The following is a 23,306-nucleotide window of genomic DNA, read 5'->3' on the forward strand; positions in this document are numbered from 1 at the left end:
ATGAAATAATTAAAAATTAATTGGTCCGCTCCCGAAATCCAAAACATCAAAGCGAACCCTAGATAGCCCTAGAACACATCTTTCTGATCAATAAAAACATATTCAAATAGTAATTAAACATAAACAATACATTTTTAGGATAAATAAGATATTATATATATATATATATATATATATATATATATATATATATATATATATATATATGGGGCAACACGGCGGCGCAGTGGTTAGCGCGTGTGCGGCACAGTTCTAAATACTTGGGAACCTCCTGTGTGGGTTGAAATCCAGCTACCGGACTTCCTGTGCGGAGTTTGTATGTTCTCCCCGTGCTTGCGTGGGTTTCCTCTGGGCACTCCGGTTTCCTCCCACACTCCAAAAACATGCATTTCAGGTGGATTGGCCGGTCCAGATTGTCCCTAGGTGTTAATGAGCGAGCGAGTTGTCTCTCCCTGGGGCGGCAGTAGCTCAGGAGGTAGAGCGTTCGTCTTGGGATAAAGGGATCCCAGTTCGAATCCCGGCTTGTCCGTGTTACATGTCGAAGTGTCCTTGGGTAAGACACTGAACCCCTAAAACCCCCAATAAGCAGGTTAGCGTCTTTCATGGCTGCAATACAAGGCCGCTATTGGGAAATGTGAAGCACACTGTAAAGCGCTTTGGGAAGTCATTGACTTGAAAAGCGCTGTATAAATGCAGATCATTTCATTTAATTTCCCTGTGTGCCCTGCAATTGGCTGGCAACCAGTTCAGGGTGTCCCCTGCCCACTGCCCGATGATTGCTGGGATGGGCTCCAGCACCCCGCGACCCTACTGAGCATAAGCGGTGCAGCTAATGATATGATATGATATGTATATATATATATATATATATATATATATATATATATATATACCTGGCTAAAGTCAAGAACACATTCCTGACTCTTTCTAGGACATTGATACAGAGGAAGGGATTCCCAGCCCCCTCCCTCAATCCAACTGATGTGTTGGGAGTCATTAGGTGACCGAACCCCCCAATTCCAACCCCTAATGCCGAGCGCCAAGCAGGGAAGCAATGAGTACCAATGTTGTAAGTCTTAGGTATGACTCGGCCGAGGCTTGAACCAGCGTCCTCCCAGTCTTGGAGCGGGCGCCATACCCCCAAGGCCACCGAGCTGGTGATATTATAAATAAAAAGGGAAAAAAGGCAAGTTTATTATGAGCATGTAACCAGTTGCCGTAACGACGGTTTGCGTGGATGGGGTGGTGTTGTCGGGTGGGGCCGCTTACAAGGAAGAGTGACAAAGATCGCATACTTGTCAACTTCTACATGTTCCTCGCATATTATATGTATTATTTATTTAAATTGGTTTAAATTGTGTATGCAGTATAGCAATTTTTATAAGGCGACGTTTAAAAATAAAAATAGAATCAATCTCGCCTTGCCCACTTTGGCTCTAAACAGGATCGTTTTGGTGATTGATACCTTGCTGTGAGTAAATAGTTGCCGTGTTGTGTTTGTAAAATGTATTCTTACTTAATAAGGTGGATTTGCTATTATCAATAACATGTGCAACCGGTAGAAGTAGAACGGTATGAGTTCCAGAGACCGTGATGATACATAGCAACTTACTGTACACCGGAACTTTGAATGAAGTACTCACTCAAAAAAAATGACAGCCAAATGTTTTTGTATGTAGTAGTTTTCATGTGCAAACTGGACGAGCAGGTGCTGGTGATAAGCAGTCCTGAGCGATGAGTGGTTATTAGTTGTCTCTAATGGTAGGCTTCTGGGACTGCTCTTGAAACCGATTTTCTTACATTTAGCGAGCATTTTTTTGTGTTTAGAGGTCCTCGTAAAAAGAGGTCCCACTGAAGTTTTATTCATAAAGAAGATCGACATATCCTGTTTGTGGCGCGGCAATAACATACACCTGAAAATAACTTATTTCATTACCAATGCGATTGCCCGTGGACCTTGCACAACCTAGACAACAACCTACTTAATTGTTAACCGTTAGCGTGATGGGAGCTCTGCGTTGTGTGCATATGTGCGCGTGGGAGTTCGTGAATTCAGGCTGACAGCTGGCCAGGTTCGAGTTGCTCTAAAACCATGTGCGCTCTGTCAGGCCGGTACAGGCGCCTTCTTTAGGATTGATGAATTGCCTGCTTTCTTGATTAAACCCTCCGTCACTTCCCAACTAAACAAAAAGCCCAACGCACATTCAGAAGCAAGCGGAAAGGAGGAGAGCTAACATGTCTGGAGTCACATTATGTTCGTGCGCCCGCTTTGACGTTTATTACCAGAATATTAAAATCTATTCACATTTTTTTACGTTCATCCGCTTGACAGTTCAAGTTCATTTGAGGAGTTATCAAGTTTTCATATGCAGTCGCTTGTTTTTCGGTGCTGGCGCCACTTTGATCCTTCCTTCCCAATTAGGTCTGTTATGACGTAAAAGGATATGTAATGAGACTAACATTTTTTGAAATATGTCAATGAAGAATGAGTTCAATAAACAGTGGATGTACAAAACCAGGATAACAGAGAAAGTCAGCCCCCCTTTGCAGAATTAGGGCAAACATCCACCTGCTCTAAAAAAAGGTCTGACATTTGCATATCTCTTTCATTAATCAAAAATAAATCCTGACATTGGACCTCATCTCGAGTAATATGGAGTGCAATTATATCCCTATCCATTAGAGGAAGTTCAATTAACAAACGTAAGACAATCCTTCCTTCAGACTAAGAACAGAGAGAGAAAAAAAAGCTAAAAATTAACTTGGCTGTGCAAAATATCTTGACAATAAGACAGTGATTTTTGAGTCCCCGCAAACAATATGAGAATTCTTATTAAACGGCACACATCTTCATTTAATTTTGAGCAAATAATTGGAAAATGCAATGGCACTTTCCAATTAAAGCTCCACTTTGTGCTGTTTAATAATACGCTCGTAATATTGCAGCTTATGGAATGACAGGTAAGTTGGTGTATGAATAAAACATAAAGCCCTGTAATAAGAGACAGGAAAGGGGGGGCGGAAAAAAAGGAAGACAGTTGTTGGGGGGCTTTTAAATGCTCAACATCATTTGCATATATTAATCTCCTCTTTTCAGCCTTATCAAGTTTTCCTCTGTATTTGAAGTTAAAATAGTCATGACGGGCAGGCGTAGGCGCCGTTTTTCCAAGGATTTATAGCTCATATAATTCTGGATCTTTCATAAGTCAATATGACTGATCCTCTGAGTTCTGTGGAATTTGGTTAATTGTTCCAGATGGCACACACTGATTAAGCAAAATTATTTCTGTTCTCTTCTTTCCCCCCTAAACTACATTGTTGCTTGATTGATTAACGTAGCGAAATAATATTTTATTTTTACAAAGCTTTCTCATCAGGTTTCAAACAAAAGTACCATCTTCTTTTTACTGTGTGGAGCGTAGATTGCTTGAGCCTTTATCTCACTCCGTGATGGATCTCAACTGGTTCTATGATTGTTTTTTCTTTTTTATCAGCTTTCCAGTTATTTAGTCTGAGGGATTTAAACAATCTGATCTCTGATTCGAACCACAAAATATTTTATGAGTGATTGTGCTCGGCTTGGAAGACAACTGAGTCAGCCTGGTCTTGCTGACATTCTGCTTTGCATCAGCAACGCAGAGGTGGGCTGTAACAAGTTACATTTACTCCGTTACAGTTACTTGAGTAATATTTGACACATTTTGAACTTCTAGGAGTATTTTTAAATGGCTATACTTTTTATTTATACTTTTGTAGATTTTGCAAGAAGAAACTGTACTCTTACTCCGCTACATTAGCCAAAATTGAAGCCGTTACTTCGTTACGTGAATTCACTGTAAGTACGGGTTTGTCTCATTAGTGATGTGTTCGCAAACTAACCGGCTCAATTTTTTTAAAGACCTCTCTACAGTTACTCAGTACTGGAGTAGTTTTTTTCACCAAGTACTATATTTACCTTTTATCAGGTAACTATTTGGAGGGCTACTTTTTACTTGTAATTGAGTAATATTACTCTGGATTAACAGTACCTTTACTTGGGTAGAATGTTTGACTACTCTACCAACATCTGATTAAACTGAACTGAAAGGATCATTTATGGAAGTGTTATTGGGAAGGTACGGGCAGATTTACTGCAGAAGGAATATAATTTTGATGGAGCCAATCTTGATGTCTGAAGAAATGGCAGTGTGCACGTCAAGAGCTGAAAGGAACTCCCTAAATCCAAATTTTGCCTTAATGTATTTATGGTCAGCAAAAATGATAGCAAAAAGCCATTTGGTAGGACAAAAAACCCTTATACCAATGACACATTTGAAGCAATGTATATAATGATTGGCATAACTGTTATAAGTTTACATTCTAACATTATAAGTTTATAATATAGTAGACACTCAAAATAAGGAGAGAAGACGCAAATTAATAAAAGGAGAGGGATATACAAAACCCTAAGATAGGAAACTCCAAGCTGTTCTGTAGGTCATCCGAGAGTCTTTTCTTTTTATAAAATCTGCTATCTTACAAAAAGCTGATTTCTCATCAAGGGTTAACAAATACTTACCAGGTAATCTCCAAGTCATCCAGTTTTGTAAGTTCTACAATGAGAAAAGCAACTTAGAGTATCTCTCAGGCAAAAGTCCAGCAAGAAAAAGGTTGTAAAATAAAGAAAAAAAATCATAAACTTTCCGCCTAATAATTCCATCCACAAGAAATTTTTGTGTTAAATATGAATGGTATTTTTCATCTTTTACAAATAAAATTACTAAAAGTAATTCGGACAACAAAATGTTTATTAAAACAAATGCTATTTTAAGTACAAGGTGCACCAGATTTTAAGCAAACACTTCGATTTGTGCATCGATTTGATCAGGCATAAAAATTAACTAATTTGGGTCCATTTCTCTCATTGTAAGCTTGGCTCGGCGCACAACCAGCACCAACTGCGTGAGGTATTTGGGTCGACACCTTTGGCTGCAGATCTCCAACAGCGCCGTGCCCCCGCAAACTTGATGCTGTTTTGCATTCCACTTCAAGTTTTTCATGTCACTTGTTTTTGGATCATTTGTCCATCTAAGACATATTTACTACTGAACGAAAAGAAAATGCGAATTAAGGCTTCGTCAAGTAAAATGTGAGCCCTATATTTATAGACAACAGCGTCAGTGCAACCATTCCGCAGAGAATAGTGCCGGATTGAAACACAGACGGTGTCTTCTTGTGTTTTTGTCATTGGTGGTTGCTGCAATAATGAACCAAATTATATAAGCTTGTTAAAGATTAAATTAAAATTTAGCAACCTGACATTGACACCGATCATACACAGAGAGAAGTTTAGTGTGTTTGATTCATTACTTCCGCTGCTGTTCAATTTATATGTAGAAATTGAAGACTTTTAGGGACTTCATTTGTGGGTGACAAAGTTAAAATATCGTAAGGACACTGTAAATATTAAATCAAGTACTGTCAAACATCTCGTTTTGCTTTTCTTATGTATTATACGAATAATGTTGGCAAAAAAGTGGACTTCTTAAAAAGCGTCATAAATGTTACTATCCGTCACTGCGGCATTTTGTAATTACAGTGTATGCGTTGTGGAAAATAGCTGCTTGCCATTTTCCTCGCAACATATAGAAAGTGTTTAAAATTTAGTAAAAACGAAGTGACTTGTAGCCTGGAATTTAAAGTAAGCACTTTGGTGCCTTTTTTTAAATTAGTTCGAAAAATTGTAACTAAGAATATGGAGTTTGGTGGGCAGCACGGCGGCGCAGTGGTTAGCGCATGTGCGGCACATGTGTGAACCTCCTGCGTGGGTTCAAATCCAGCTCCAGACTTCCTGTGCGGAGTTTGTATGTTCTCCCCGTGCTTGCGTGGGTTTCCTCCGGGCACTCCGGTTTCCTCCCACATTCCAAAAACATGCATTTCAGGTGAATTGGCCGGTCCAAGTTGTCCCTAGGTGTGAATGAGCGAGTGAGTTGTCTGTCCCGGTGTGCCCTGTGATTGGCTGGCGACCAGTTCAGGGTGTCCCCTGCCCACTGCCCGAAGATGGCTGGGATGGGCTCCAGCCCCCCGCGACCCTAATAGGGATAAGCGGTACAGCTTATGAGATGAGATGAGATGAGATGAATATGGAGTTTGGTTCCACTGAAAATTGCATTGAAAAAAGCAACATACTAAGATATAAATACTAATTGGTATTTTATGTTCAAGCTGGAGAAAATCAGGTTCTTATGATCATAATTAATGACAAATTACAGCACAGTATTGGCGGATGGGTTCTAAGGGAGGACACATTGGTATGGGCCCAGGTTAGTGGCTGCCAAGCGGGCCTCTAAGGTTGTCATCCCTCCTGTTTTTTCTCTGGCACCGTTCATTACTCACCGCATGAGATGCCACTTTACATTGCTTGGTTCTATGAGCATGGAAAACTTAATAATGCCAACCGTAAGCATGTGGGACCTGCTGTTCCTTGGTCTAGAGGGCAAGTTGCTCACTGGGGGATCAGGGTTGCCGAGACCGAACCAACCGGCGAAGAAGGATGGTGATTTTCAAATTTGTTCTTCACATGTTTGTGGAATTGTGGGTGAGGATAATACTGGTAAAATTAGAATCTGAAGATGAACTTATTATCGAGATTTTTTTTATTGGCAAAATATATTCTAGACAAAGTTGTGATTTAATCAACACCAGTAATGCTATGTCTGAATTAAGGCAACCCTCAATAATTATTTTATGGTGATAAAACAGCTGTGAGGCGTATAAAAAAAACAAATAATAACCTCATAATATTGCATCATTTTGAATATAGCCACATTTAACTCATTTAGACACATTTAACCAAAAATCATGTTTATTTGTGCACAAAATCCTTCCTCCTTTCTATCCTACAGAAGATTTAAATTACTCTGTTGCACAGATTATCCGTGTGTTTCAGTTCCATCAAGAAGTTATTTTCTATCACCATCGAAGCTCATTCTGAAAGTTGAGACTGTCGTGTCGTATATCTGACATAGGTTTTTATTCGATTTAGGGCTGAAAATGTCAGTTTGACAGAAGCAGTAAACATGCAGATTTTTTAATTTTTTTTTCTTACTTTTTTGTTGTAATTATTCCGTTACCACCCCCTAACCAATCATAGTTTGTGACACCACTGACATTCCCAAGGGCTGCTAGCAGGCGTTGACTCGCCAACTTGAAAACTGACTTGCTAAATCAACGGCTTTATCATCACTTATTTTATCCACCAAGGCTTGCATATTTGATTTTGAAGGCCTCCGGGTAGATTTCTGACCCTGACAATAAGTCATGGCTGAAATGTGATTGGTTAAATGCTTGGATAAGAAATAATTATTTAAGTGTTCATCAAGTCGGGTCGGATTTTGGCTTGTGGTCAAAACCTCACCTCTGCATTTACGAAGGCCTCATGCATACCATTTTGTGGAACTATAACCACATCGGTAGAGGCCTTTTAGGAGCTCACCACATTGCTCGCATCATTACGGGTTAGCTTGCCCCTAAAACTGCTAATTAGGAAGGGATTTGTGTAATTATGCCTTCTGCTGTGTCCCATCCGGCATATGCAATTTACCGTCAGCCCTCCGCCAGCTTTTACACTTGTCCAGAGAGGCGGTGGCCATTTATACAGACATTCAGCTGCACATTTACCAGCAGCCACAGCTGGGCATTGGTGCAGTGCCTTGGCAGAATCAGAAAAGACACAGTGTTGCAGAGTGCTGATTAAAGCCTGGTAGTCCGTTTAATTTTGCGACAGCAGGCCAGGGAAAGGGATCACACGGATTGGAAATGGTTTAAAGGGTTTTGCTCAGCCTTTGTTCCTTTGAAATTAATCCCTTACCCTTTTTTTTATTCAAACATAATTAGTAAGGCGGTTTTCCAGTTTCCTGACTTAGCAGATCCTCGGAGTACTGAGCATTAAACTCACTATAGGTGATCTGTTCTTGCCCACTTTCTGGAAGATTGATGGGCCAGGGTGCAACTGGGACTGCTTCATGGCTCCCTTTCTAAGTCCTGATTTTTAGAAATGTGTGTCTCAGATGGAAAGATAAGTGGGTCATTCAACATAAGGTCTCTCGGTGTATCTCTAGAAAAGTGAGTTTAATTTGGATTTTGGAATTTCAAATAACATTTATTGGTAGGAACATTTTCTTCCAAAACACCTTGCTATTTTAAAAACGTTTAATGATATAGGCTATTAACTACAACAAATACATTTATATTGAAAAAGTTTTTTTTGGGAACCTCAAAATGCAGCATTGTGTGCAGATATCATACATAGCAAATACACAATAATATCAACTACTTTAGAGGATAATGTTGCCGGTTAATTTGCAACATTTTTATTTTGTTTTTCTATTAAAATAAAAAAAAATAATACCTGAAATAAACTTGGCGATCTTACATGGCAGAGAAGTAATTGTATTCAATTTAAGTATTTGAAATACCATTTGAATGAGGTGTGCATAATTTGAAATGTTGATACTCTCTGACGCCATTTCTTGGCTTAGAGTCTTAATCGGAGGCTCAATTACCTCATTCATGATGCACCTGCAAGTACATGCATTTATTAGAAGTAATTTAAAACTTTTATACTCTCTGACGCCATTCCCTGGCTTAAAGTCTTGATCGCAGCCACAGTCAGCTGATTAATGACACACGTGCGAGTACATGATTTCTTAGACGCGCTCAGATAAACTTCTTTGTTCATCATTTTGGTTTTTGGGTTGGCGTTTGGACTCTAATAGAACCAGGCCTTTACTTCCTGTCGCCATTTCTATGCTGAACCGTCAAATAGAAATTAAAAAAAAAAAACCTGAGAATGACGTCACTATCCAGCACTCTCACGCGGCCCCATTCCTTAAACCTAATGTATTCCGCCTAACCAGATCTGACAAAAGTAAGATAAAATTGCATGGGCACAGAGAAAAATAAAGCATAAGGGCTCTTTCAACTCAGTTGGACATTACTAACATATGCTTGATGGAGAAAACATTTCAATTGCAGACTTTTTAAGGACACCTCCGATGACACACCCAACTTTACATTTTGCAAAAGCATCTGCCATTATAAGATCATTTCACTTCAGAACATACGTAAATATATTCCTTTTTCATTTAAATTTGTGCTCAATTTTACCACTAAAGTTGTATTACTGAAATAAACGCTTGCACTGCAAAAATAGTATTCCTGTATTACTGGCCACTTATTTTCATTTTTATAAAAAAATGTGACGTCATGTTATTTTTTTCTAGTAAATTAAGAAAAAAATACTAAAATGAGCAGTAATATGAACCAAATTGTTCATTGTTAGTACATCACATGGCCGACCGAAGATTGGGTTATGCTGCTTGGAGTGGCCAGAAGCTGCAGTCCCCAATTTAGCCACTAGAGGGCGGTGGAGACCTCCTGAGAACAGACCACACAACAGCAGATGTTTGTTGGTATTTGTTGGGAGTGCCTTGACATGAAACCTAGCCAAAGACACTCAGAGATGCCTAAATTAAATGTTCACAAAAATAGATTTTGCCGTTTCGGAGCTTAAAAGTCACATACAAATACTCGCACACTAATCAGGATTTATAAAGTACCTGTAATTAAGATAACAAGAAATTAAGAAATTCTAAATCATGAACAAAATAATCTGGCTCACTATAGTTTCCTAATTAAAAAAAACACTGTTTGCAGTGTATATACGGCCCCTTTAAAGGTAAAAATGTACAAATCTCAAGAGGTTTTTCAATTATTATTATTTTGACATCGACAATATCCCATTTCCAAAGGCAAATGATCTGCCCAAAAACCAACATGCATAAAATCAAAATGGATCAATAATCTAATCAAATGTTTCAAATTTTAAAATAATAAACTCAAACACTGAAAAGTCAGGGGGGAAAAAGTGGAAGGGTCCATAGAAGAATGAATTTCATTGAGCCATCTTGTCATAATCTGAAAATAGCCACGATCATCAGTTCTGGTAGTATGGGTCAGGAGCTCTGACACCTCCAAAATTCCTCCTGTCAGGCAAGCGGGCTATTTGTATTCTCTCTCATTAGGCAATTTGACTAATGACCTGCCATGGCTGCGGGGCCACTGAGGTACCCGCAGCCTGGCATCCGTTCGCTCTCTCTGCATCCTGAGCGCACACCCTCCATTGGAATGGCACAGATGGCATGCCCAGGCGACAAAATAAACCACAATATGTCTCCGAGATGCTGTCAGACCTGGCCACTATTTCTTGTGTCAGAGCGCGGCTAAGGGCTGTGAGTGGGCATAGGGGGGTCCGCTTCCACTTACTTTGCTTCTCCTTGCCATTATCCGCAAAGGTGACAGAGAGACTCTGAAACCAGAATAGCGTCACTGTGGTCCGGATAGAAAATCTTCTTCAATTAAAGAGTCAGAGTGACATGAGTGGTGGTGCATTGTCTAGCCGGGGCTACATTCAGATCAGGCACGTTGAAAAAAATGAATATATTATCAGAGTTGCATTGCTTGTAAATTTTTCATATGTAACGCAGGTGCCAAATTATAACTTCATACGGAACCTAAATTATATATTTTCCAAAATATATACTGCAAAATACTGTGGCTGCGTGGTTAGCATGCAACCCCATGGTGCAGAGGTACAGGAATCAATTCCAGCTACTGCAATCGCCCCGTGTGGAGTTTGCATGTTCTCTCTGTGCCTGTGTAGGTACTCCGGTTTCCTCCCACATTCCAAAAACTTGCATGTCAGGTTAATTAATAGATCATACAGCTCTTGTTTTCAGCCATTCAGAATGTAAAGCACATGACAGCTCATCCCCTTTTAAATCACAGATAAGCATGCCAATAAAGCAGCTTACAATCAACTCAACGTACATAGCATCGATGGGAACTGAAACAAAGTTATTTGTTTTACAGTAAGTGTTTTGTTTTTAATAAGCTGCTGTTGGGTCAGTTACTTGTCAGTAAGAGAAGTTTGTAAGTTACTGCGGCCGCTTTACTTGCTCTTTCTTTAAGCATATCACTGCACAATCTTTAGCATATGACAAAAAACTAATACAAGCAAAGATTTCAATTCGTAATCAAAATAAAACTTAAATTATGATATCCTCTACATACGATTATCTCTCACAAAAACGTATTTGTGTAGTTGGTACGTGGCTTCTGACTTCCTCATAGATCGCCAACATTTGTATATTATAATTAAGATATATATACATAAAAGCCTTTAGATATAAGCAGGGTTGGGTAGGGTTACTTTAACTTGATTACTTTCAATTACTTTTGGATTACTCAAATACCAAATATGCTAATAAAAGACAAAAAAAACTAAATATGAATAAAATTACTAAATTTTGTGCAGGCTTGGGGAGTAACGGAATACATGGAACAGCAAAAATGATGTTGGCAAGCTGTTTGAATTTATTTTCATTTTGTTTCCATCGCATTTTATGTTAGTTTTGCCGGAGATCAAAGAGATCAAAGCCAGGGGAGAAAGCTTACCACGTGTTGTGAGTCATAATTGTATTCATATTTAGTTTCTTTTGTCTTTTATTAGCATATTTGGTATTGGAGTAATCCAAAAGTAATTGAAAGTAATCAAGTTAAAGTAACCCTACCCAACCCTGGATATAAGTATGCGTTATAGGGACAAAATGATACGGCTATGCTATCAGGAACATCAACTATATATATATATATATATATATATATATATATATATATATATATATATATATATATATATATATATATATATATATATATATATATATATATATATATATATATATATATATATATATATATATATATATATATATATATATATATATATATATATATATATATATATATATATATATATATATATATATATATATATATATATATATATATATATGTAAAGAAAGAGAAAGAGAAAGATTTTCATATGTATGCTCTCAAATGTAAACATCTGCCTGAAGAAAACAACCAATAAGATACAGGAATACGGTACTTTATATCTTATACCTTGTATAGTTTGAATGTTCTTGTTTAAATCCAAAAACAAATCCAAATAAAAAATTGGAAAATAAACATTGTATTATAACAGGTTTTATTGTTTTGTGTATATAGTTTTACTTGTTGTGAAGTGTGACTCTATTGACTGAAAAGAGGAGCAAGCTCTCTAGTATTAATATGTGTTGTCAATTATCGTGTGAGAAAAGAAATGTTTCTTTTTTTTGTCAATGAAAACCTTCAAAAACGAATTAACATTTGGCAATGTTGTTCTTCACTATAACATTCCAAACAATTGTTTAAGTTTTTTTTTAATCCAGAAAAAGGTCAAATTCGATAACTTCAAAATATTAAATGCCTTTTATTAATGCAGTTTTAAGAAACTCAAACTTGAAAAACCTCCAGTTGATACTAAATGTAAAACATTGTATGCCCCCTTATTCTCTTTTGCTAGAATAGCATGATGCAGACCATTCGACTGGCCCAGTAGTGGGAGGCTCATTCCAAACATACATGTTTTTTTACTTTTAAATACGTGTGCATTTTTTTATTGATTTTAACGTCGGGCAATGAAAAGAAGTGAAATATAGTTTAGCAGCAACAAAAACCCCAAAATAAATGACAATATATTCAAACGGTCTTGTGCAATACAATTTTGCACAAAAAAAAGCTGTAACTCAAAATAGGTTGTAAGATAGGTTTTCACAGTTTTGTGCGCTCATTTAGGGTGGTGATGGCTCTGGGAAGGAAGCTCTCTCTCAGCCTGTTTGTCTTTGTTTTGAGAGATCTGTAGCACCTACCAGAGGTCAACAGGTCAAAGAGGTGGTGGCCGGGTTTGGAAGTGTCTTTTATAATGTCAATGTCTCTTCTATGGTATAGAAAGCCGGTAATGTACTTTAGACTGGGCAGAGAGCGACCAACAATCTTCTGGGCTGTGTTGATTATTCTCTTCATGTTTTTCCTGTCCTCTACCATGCTCCCGGTAATGCTCTCCACTTGTGTTAAAAAAACATTTTTCTGTGTTTTTTTTTTTTTTGCATCAAACTCTTGATCAAATACAAATCTAGCTGAAAACCCCACTAGCAAAGATCAATGTTGGATTGCTGAAGTGTAAAATAAAAGTTCATCACCATTCTTTTCTTGAGATGTGGTTCAGGTAATATGGGTCATGCTCGATCGAGCGTGCATTGTTTGCCATCGGTCTGTGTCCGAGGGCAACACTATAAAGCTTGTGTGCTCGGCAGCGTCTACCTGAGCCCTACAAAAGGCAATGTATGGCATCGCTAAAGTCCTGGGCGACAGCGCATCCAACAACGAAAAGGTGAGGGATTAGCGCTCAAACCGGCGTATGAGGAAGCCCTTCCCGCCCTGAAACAGCCATTCATCTGTGCCCAGGGATTGGAGATGACAATGCAGCCATTGCTCATCGCACCTGACGGAGCCATTAATAAGGCAATGATCCACACGGGGCCCGTGCTGACTCCGTTCTTTACACTACAATCACTCAAGCCGCGGGGTCCTCCTTACTTAACGCCACCTATGTGCTCACCGCCGTGATCATTGCCTTCATCGCGCCGAAAATCTGAGCTGACGTTTTCCTACTGACTGCCCTTACATACTCCACTCGCCAAGTAACTACCCAATCCTCCCATTCTGCGATACAGAAGAGGTAATGGGCCGTAGCCTGGCCAGTCGAGCTGCTTTATAATGGAGTTCCGGGCCACAAGATTGTATTTACATTACTTTTGCCCTTTGTGTTGAATCCTACTGTGGTGCACATATCCATTTCTTAACACCAAGTCATCTTCAGCACCTTTCCATTCATCTGGATGTGAGATAGCCCCCGCTGGAATGGATGATGTTGGAATACAAAGTGAGATCAGGTTTAAATGCAATAAGGAAAGTCCCTGGCCTTCGGTGCCATGCAGCCATCTGTCCACGCCAGGCATATCCATCAACTGCCGCAATCTCGGTAGTCCATGGCCGGCTGTCTATTGATTCAAATGCATTCCACTCCCACTCTCTGCATCCAGTGAGTGTGCTGTGTTGGCGTGTGAGAGCTGAAACCGTTCTTTGTGTGAATTTTGAATTCATATTGACTCAATCTTTTGTTATTAGGAGCATGTTTCAAGTTAAATTGACTTGTACAGTATGTATTGTCATTGAAAAGACTATCAAAATAAAGAGGAGGAAGTGCCTTTTATAATTTTTCACCACGTTGACTGCATTTTCTGTAAGGAAGTGGACAAAATCTCCAACAAATGCATTGAGATTATTTTTTTTCTCATAAATATTGTGTGCACACTGTATTCCTCCTAGCTGAAGATGCAAAACAATTTGAGTGTACTGTCTATATCCAATACAGGGTCGAGCGAACCAATGGTTTATTCAGATTCCCGGACCAGGTAGTCCTCAAAGATGACAAAATAATGGTAGCCGGTGTCACAATTAGATATGAATTTGACAATCTTTACCTAAACAAACAGCAATGGAAAAGGTCAAATATCACACGCAGGCTCTTCCCAGAACTTTGTAATGTTAAACTTTCACAGAATTTAGATCATGGGCTTCTACATTAGTGCCCATGGGACCATGTTCCCTATAATAGACTAAGTTCCTGGGTAACTGTTTTTCAAAAAAGATATGGTTCAAAGTCATCTAGATCAACTTTATGAAGCTTTTGGCCATTCTAAAATGCCAATTTCTTACAAAAACACAGTCAACGTTGAATGTTTTGCTCCATTCATTCGACCGTGAGAATGCCAGTATCTTCTTATGAAAACATTGGGTATGTACAATTATGGAGAACCTTCACTGTCACTGCCTTAAGTTAGTGTCACACACTTATTTGAAAAAGTGAATTCTAATGAAGTAGTGTGTACATGTATAATATTTGGAAGATAATTGCTAAAAACAAATATTTCCATCTTCTTCTTTAAAAATTTAAAAGTTACATTTTTGACATTGATATGTTAGACAAATTAATTTTGGATTAATGGTCGGGTTTTGAGAGCGTCAATGCCTGGTCATTGAAATGGCAGTTTTAATGATTCAAGATGTGTAATTAGCGCTTGATAGCTGGAGAAAAAAATGCAAAGTGTGCTGTAGCTGATTTTCACTATAAAAATATGTTAGACTCTCGACAGTTTCAGATTATTTTTTTATAGTTGTAGAAAAAAAAAGTAAAAAATGTAAGGCATTTCCACACACACAATGGTAATTTTCTCATTATTGTATTCATATTCTGCAGGTAAAAAATGAATAATCGTGACAGGACCCGGGCATCAGAAGTTTATTCTTAGATCACAATGACATGTTTTCCTGACCACAGCAAAACAAGCGATGTCAAAATGATCCCCAAAAATGCAAGCTCCAACATTAAGAACTATTAGCAGCTTCATTTTAAACTTCTGAATCTTTTTCTCCAAGCCAAGTGACCGAAGAACACAGTTTGGAAGCGCTCCCAGATATATGGGGCCTCTGTCAAAACACTTTGTGGCAAGTGTCGAAGCTCCAAATTCTTGGATTTTTTTTTAATGAGGCCAAGCAGCTGCAGTTTTCCAGTCAGCCCAAAGCTTTGTATCTCTTGTCACCTTGTGTTAATTTGTGCCCTAATGTTTTTTCTATAAACAAAGCCCGGCTCTCTCGCCTGGCAGTGGTGACACCTTGATTCCAGTGCAAGATGCAAGCAGTACTGGGTTGCACTGTTAATAATCAACTGGCAGCCATCACACCATTTTAACCATGATCATTATGATAAAGGGCATACACTTAATTACAGGCCTACTTAATTATAGTTCTGTTGAAGCTCGTTTATTTGGTCAAATGCTAATTATTCCACGGTGCTTTTGGCAAGTCGTCATTTCGATCTACCTTTTTTTGTGGGTTCTTTTTCATGCAAATTTGATATTGGGCGCTATGTGTTTCTTTTTTCAATTTTTCTGGGCGGGCGTAAGTGTGTCTTTGTTTGTGAGGTGAACATCTCACTGACAAGACAAAATCAGCAATAATTACGAGTAATTAAAGTGGAAGACGGCTGGGAAGGGTTGGAGGATAGAAGCAAAGAATAAGAAAAGGCTTTCATCTTGTCTCCATGGACGGGTGGGGGGGCGTTGTCGGGGGGCCTGGAGATGTTGATAGCTTTGTTGCTTCATTATGCCACATGTAGTTTTGTTCAAACCCTCAAAATAAATAAAAACTTATTGCATATAAAGACACATTTGAAAAAAAATATTACTCTGATTTCTTGCAGCTATGGATGAGGTGCCCTTTGGGATGGCTCCGCGATTATGTGATACATCAAAGGAGAAAGAGGTAAAATTATGCAAAATACTTATAGTGTATATATAAATATTGAGTTGAAGCAACATCAAGGCTTAACACAGATTTCATTCTTTAACTTTTGGCAGCACAAATTTTTGTATGCATATGATACCCAAGGTTGTAAAAATCTAGAGGCATATTACATGACAAATACTTATTGAAGATTTGTTTCCACCTTGCTGATCATGAATTGAAGTGGTTGCACCTGGAAAGAGAAAGTTTCGAAAACACAAGGTATATTAACCTTATAAAGTTCCAGTACCTTAGCAAACTGAGAATCTTGTCTACTTGTTGATATAAAAGCTCACCATAGTTGACCACTGCAGCTAGGTGAATAAAAGTAATTTTAATAGCTGTGATTGATTAACAGCAACATTTTTATCAAAATAAAATGTAGCTGACATTGGATCATTAAAACCATGAAACTATCATTTACATCTAGCCCAATGTATAGCTTGTGTAAAGGTCCCATTCCAAATTCGTTTTTCTACAAGTTTTATCTAAGTGTCTTGAAATGTATATGTTGTTCAAGATAGATTGATGCTTAGGAAATAAACCAAAATCTTATTTTGCTGGAAGAGCGTTTGCCGTGATGATTAGCCGCTTGTTGTGAAGGGGGGCGCGTACCCCCATGAACTTTGTACAATACTGTAAATAAATAAATACTTAAACACAAATCACCTTTTTCCAATTTCTGCTCAGGAAACTCCTAAGCATTAGTCCTCTTCCCTGCGATTAGCAGAAGCTCTCTTAAGCACAACAACTCTACTGGAATACAAAATACTTAAATATACCTTTTACTTTTAGTGAAAATTTTAAGAAAATTTAGTAGATTTTTCTGAATATTTCAAAAAGCTTGGCTATTAAGGGCAACATTTTGTAATAAAGATGTTTTGAAATAACACCTCAGTCATAAGAGGTCGCTTAGAGCAAACAGGAAAGTAATTATCACATTGATATTGGGAAGACCTTATTCTTTACCGCATATAACTTGTGCAAAATAACTCGAACATCTGCTCTCAAATGTAAGCATCTGCCTGAAGAAAACAACCTATAAAGTATATTATATAGTACTTTGACTTGTAGACGAAGGGCAGGCATGTTGGACTGTGACCTTTTCCTAAAAAGTGTGGGTCTTGTTGCATTTACACACTTGATGTGCAGCTCTTCTTTCTTTCCACTCAACTCTCCACTACATCAGCTCCGCGTACACTTAGCACCACCCACATGCGGTGCCACAGGGGATTGGCATTTTGCTTTTGGCGGCAAGTTTCTGAGGGCACTTTTTGGAGGAAAACAGCGCAACGCCAAAGAGGTTGTTATGGTCATGCTGCTGCTCACTAATTTCCTGGGCACCGGGTAAAATGGTGAGCTGCTCTTTTCCAAAACGCATGCGTTCTAAATACAAAAACACCCTGTTGAAGTCTGGAAACGTTTGAGATGCCCGTTTAGAGGATAAATTTGCCTTTTTTTCCCAAACATAATTCATAGAATGTATAACAGGAGCAAATCAGGACGTGTGACAGTTCTTCATTAATGTTTACTGTGTACTATTTCAACTTGTTCACCCAAATTTAGAGCAAGTCGTAAATTTAGTTATAGTCTAGTCGTGATATATTCCTTTGTATAGCAATTAATCACTTAAAGTCTCAAAGGGTTGCACAGACCGCCATTGCAATAACCCCTGATCAGAAACATGAAAGAAAGAAAAACTTGGCATGAGGAAAATTAAGATGTCTTGAGTAGGAACCACACATTAAGTAATCCCCCTTCCACGGTGACCAGGCTGCAATGGATGTTGCAAGGGAATCAACACACAGTAAGAGCCCTTAATCAACACTAAGTATAGGAAATGCCAGAGTAGCTAATCGGGAAGAACGGTCGATTTCCCGAAGGACCAGCTCATGTAAAGGTGGAGCTTGGGCTGGACGAATGAGAAAAATAATTTGAACATGTATCCGTCACCTGCACTTGCTAAACATTCCAGTGCATTATTTCTCTAATCAGTTATTTGGCTACGTTTATTGCAACATGTGATGTGAGTTTTACCTTTTTATGAAATTGGTTTGGCCCGCCACCACTCTTCTATAGCGGCAAAAATAACATAGAACAGCGCGAATGATATGGGACTGATAAGAATGAGGGCAGAAAAGTGCTAGATAGAGACGGAAAAGCAAAGAAAATAAAAAGACACGTTTAAACAGGGACTTTTGTTATTCGATTCACTCATCTTGCACTTTTTGCCTGTCATCTTTGTTTACCCGGGAAGTGTGCTGTGATTCGTGTTTGCAGGATTTAGCAGTTAAATGCCTTCACCGGATAGCTCTTCACACCAAAATTAACTCGTAGTGAAGGGAAATCCGACTTTTTTTTTCGAGAAGCGGCTCTTTCAGCTCGCCTCACTAAATCCGAAGAGGCTTTTGGGAGCAGAAAGATTCAGCTCCTTTGTCTTTGTTGTTTCTATCCATATATTAAATATTTTCATGTATAATTATGCACAAAAGTAATTTTGGCGGGCAAATAAAACTAAAAAGGAAAAAGAGAAAACAATGAAAAAAGAAACAAAATAAATAGAATAAAGGCCAAAGTGTGAAAAAGAAGAAACCATCTCATCTCATCTCATTAGCCGTACCGCTTATCCTCATTAGGGTCGCGGGGGGGCTGGGGCTGGAGCCCATCCCAGCCATCTTCGGGCAGTGGGAGGGGACACCCTGAACTGGTTGCCAGCCAATCGCAGGGCACACGGGGACAGACAACTCATTCGCTCATTCATACCTAGGGACAATTTGGACCGGTCAATTCACCTGAAATGCATGTTTTTGGAATGTGGGAGGAAACCGGAGTGCCCGGAGAAAACCCACGCAAGCATAATAAAGGAAAAAGAAGTAAGAAGCTAGAAGATTAAAAGAATATGAACATGAGAAAGGGAAGGAAAAGCAGGAAAAAGTAAGAGGAAAAATGCTAGAAAAAGCAGAAATAAACTGGAAAAAAGAAAAAAAAGGAAAAGAAAAAGAAGAAAAAGGCAGGTTCTCTCGCAATATTACTTCCTCACAGATGTCTACCATGTCATTGGGCTGGGATATAAATTGCTGTTTAGCCTTTCCCGTACTTATGCGCCATTTGAGTGAAGCTTCTCTGCTTTAAAATCTGTGAAATCTGGGCTAAGAAGCTCGCTGTCTCAGGAACTCTTGGAGGCCTTCATGCTGATGTACACTGAAAAGGAAATGTTCATGTCAATAGACAACGACATTGTCATTAACAAGGTTGCAGAGACCGATGTTTTGCTTGGGAGGATTTTGATGTTTGAAGTGTGTAGCGAAGAGTTGAGTGTAAAGCCTAACAATCTGTTGTTAAGGCAAATGCAATTTGGTTTTCAAATTACTGATACCGTACATAGTTAAATATGTTGTCATCTTTATCAGAACCTTTATATAATTTTCTTAAAAAAAAAAATTGTGTTTTATGTTAACTTTTCAACATATACCTGGATTTCTCCCTAAAATGCATCATAAGAACTCGCTGCTGTTCCATTCATTCAAAATCTTCCACCAAAGCTAAGTGTACCGGCTTTGGGTAAAAAACTCCCGGACTGATTACAGCCTTCTGCCCCAAAATCTTTACCAAAAAAGCAGGTTCTAGTCTAGATGATGACGTTCATCAAGTCAAAGTGCTGGTACGATGGCCCAGAACGCATGCACCGTGCAACATCCAGGCTGAATTTAACTGCAAAGCAAGTTTTTTATCAAACACCCGTTTATTGCAAGCATTTGGCATGCAAAAGTGGGAGCTTTTATTGTACAAACACAATTTGGCTCTGATCATAAAAAAAAACATGTTCGTGTTTAAAACTGACAGTGGCAAACTTTTCAAGAACACATATGTAAAGCGAGCTTTGAAGCAGTTTATTAATGCACAAAAACTTAGTCCAAAGTAAAGATAAAGCAGCAGCAGACTAAACATACTAGTCTTGAGATTTGTTTTTCTTTTCCTGCGTTACAAAACGTTACATTTTTAAAAAGAAAACCTTTAGGCATTTATTAAGGGAGTGTTGGTGAATATAAACATATTACAGTCCCTTTCAGAGTCATCTAACTCATTTTCTAGTCACTAGGAGTTCCCTTTAATCCTTGAGGAACAATGACCAGTAAATGCACTTGGGTCAGATTTCATGGCAAGCACCAATGACAACGACATAGAAAAACGACCCCTCACATCTGTGTTGCAATATGGCCATATTCTCACAGTATGGTTAATTATAGTGATGTCCAAAGTACCCTGATGCTACCATCTTGAAATATAGAGCTTATGCCACATTTTAAGACGCAGATTACTCATTGGTCCTTTCCTTCCCACACTAGTAAAAGGCACAACAATACAGTGTATACTCGTCTTGGTAATTGCTATCTGGCTCTGGTATTTGCCATCTTATATGATCTGAAAACACCCAGACAACTTGAGTGGTGCAGAAAATGGCTCAGCTCAAGTGTGGGGAACAGCGCTCTGTGCGTTCTTAGGCGCTTTAAGTTTTTTGTATCCTCTGCATTCCTCCTTTCTTGCAGTTTATTTCTTCTGTGCTATCTTCAACTGCTCTCCATTTCTTTCCCTCACCCTGACTGATGAATGCATGCACTCAGGCAGCACTGGCTCAATAAAGTCCATTTGGCTGGCTAGCGGCAGTTGTCACCATAGCCGTTCGGTATTGACACAGAGGGAGAGGATTAAAGATTTTAAGCATGCTTACTTAGCCATGAGCCTAACCACCATGTTCCTTGTACTCCCCCTTATACATCCCTTCTATCTCCCCTTACTGCTTTTGATTTCAGATGCAGCAAGTCAATTTAATGGGCATTACGATCAAATCCCTGGCAGACATCAACGAGGAAGTGAGTAGAGGCTGCAACGCCCGGCTGCAGCTGCCGCCGGTGGCCCAGAATGCAAAGCAAACAGTCTTGGGCTTGTAATTAAGTGTCTGAGACAGCAAGACCCTGTTGGCTCCACTAAGCCCCAATTGAATAAAAGCATGCCCTGGCTAGGCAACCGCTGCCTCTTAAAAGCTTTGTCTACCATTCCAAAGCCCTTGAGTTTCATTCCCTCATTCTTCTTCCACAAACAGTTCAATCAAGCATCTCTGGGAATGTTTTAGGTTCCTGATGTTTTGATCTTCTTTTAGTTCCCAATCAGCACCCTGTTAAGATTGAGTTTGTGTGGCCAACAAGCATGACTTGCTCTCTCCACAGTTACTTTGCTTACATCAAAGCAAACAACAGTTAAACGGTTAAAAATAATATTCTTAAGATATTTTTTTTAATTAATGGCAAGTAACATGAACAGCAATTATTATTGTTTTCATTCCATTTTTAGAAACTAAAATATTTTAACTAAACAATCTGCATTACCCCCTTTTAAAACCAAAATAATTTGATTCAACCATGTCAATATTTTAACTTCTCATTAAGTTTTTTTTGTGCGTGACTCCTGCTCATTCTACTCGCAAGGATTTACACACATTCATTGTTACATTTATTTTCCCCTTTTACTTATTTTTTTTGTGTTTTTTGAATAGACGTCAGAAAATACACAAGCAGACCAACAATGCTACTTAGGTCGACACCTTTATTGGGCTTGTTACTGAGAAAAAGTAACTACATATCTTCTATTAAGTTCAATTCCTTTACCCCTGATTACTGTCACTCAAAAGTAGTGCGTTACTCTTAAAGTAAATATGTAGTTTCAAATTACCCTACATACCGGTACTCGCAATGAAGTCGACCACCTGAAACTGCTACATAACAAAATAAATAGAAGAACATGTGTAAACTAACCAGTGGAAGCAGAGAAGCCTTCATATTTCTTGTCTTGTGTAACCTTGAGAGCTTGCAAACGGACACTTAACCAAGACACTCCATCGACTTTGTCTATGGGTTGTAAACGACTCAAAGATTTCCTTCTCATTTGCTGAGTAATGTCTAAGACCTTTCCTTCCAGGCAAGGTGTATTGCAAAAAATTATTTTACAAATAAAAAGACCAAAATTCAGAAAATGTTTAGTGTAAACGATTTGGTTCCATTTGGCCCATTGATTTACCATTGGTTTGTTGTTCCTTTATAAGCTACATATCTCTCAATGATCGCCACTTCCTTCCAGGGCACTGCATACCATTTGCTGCTGGTGACACGCAACCAAGTTTGTGTATTTAGGCTGACCCTGATTTTGTTTTTTTATATTATAGTTTTAAATAAGGATTAAATGTGAGTATATGTGGCGAAATGTTTGTACTTAAGAAGGTGTCTTTAGAAGTATCTCCATTTAAGAATTGAAATGGTTTAGGCAGTGACGTTGCATAATGAAACAGTTGTAAATTGAAATACATGTTCCCGTTGAAGTGAATACAAACGGGATTAATCTGTTCCAAGGTCATCAAATGCAAATAAAACCCCCTTTAAATCAACTTTAACTGTAGGTACCCTATTGTTCAGTTAATGTTTAGGGGCGACATTAGCTCAGGAGGTAGAGTGCTCATCTTGGGATCAAGAGATCGCAGGTTCGATTCATGGCTCCTCCATGTTATATATCGAAGTGTCCTTGGACAAGACACTGAACCCAATAAGCTGGTCGCCGGCTTACATGGCTGCATGGCCGCTATTGGTGTATGAGTGTGTGTGTGAATGGGAAAGTGTGAAGCACATTGTAAAGCACTTTGGGAGGTCTTCATTTAATAGATTTACCACATCGCTAATTAACTACAGCATAACTAAAACAATAAATAAGGCTGACATATTTTGTGACAAAAGCTTGTAGTTTCTCCTAGCAGGTGAATGCTTCCCTAATTATCGACGGCGATATGGGCTCCGCGAGTACAGTGTCAGTGGAGTGCAGCTAACGCAGTACAGACGCTTACTTACGAACGAGGTTCCGGACAATCGTCCGTAAGTTGAATATGTTCGTAAGTTGCTTCAGGGCTATGTTTTGATTGTAATGTATGTTTAAGG

The 23,306-nt window shown here is 38.6% G+C and overlaps 1 protein-coding gene across 1 annotated transcript in view; it reads left to right on the forward strand.

Annotated features, from left to right (window-relative positions):
- mvb12bb (multivesicular body subunit 12Bb) overlaps window positions 1–21,278 on the forward strand; it is a 51,743-nt gene extending 30,465 nt beyond the window's left edge. Inside the window, exons 7-8 of the mRNA XM_088334970.1 lie at window positions 16,247–16,308; window positions 21,141–21,278. Coding sequence (XP_088191096.1) covers window positions 16,247–16,308; window positions 21,141–21,278 — 200 coding nt within the window. The remainder of the gene's footprint in view (window positions 1–16,246; window positions 16,309–21,140) is intronic.
- Window positions 21,279–23,306: the final 2,028 nt, after the last annotated feature.

Source organism: Urocampus carinirostris, chromosome 5, assembly GCF_059441175.1.
Source record: "Urocampus carinirostris isolate Australia breed hairy pipefish chromosome 5, RoL_Ucar_1.0, whole genome shotgun sequence".
Lineage (NCBI taxonomy): Eukaryota > Metazoa > Chordata > Actinopteri > Syngnathiformes > Syngnathidae > Urocampus > Urocampus carinirostris.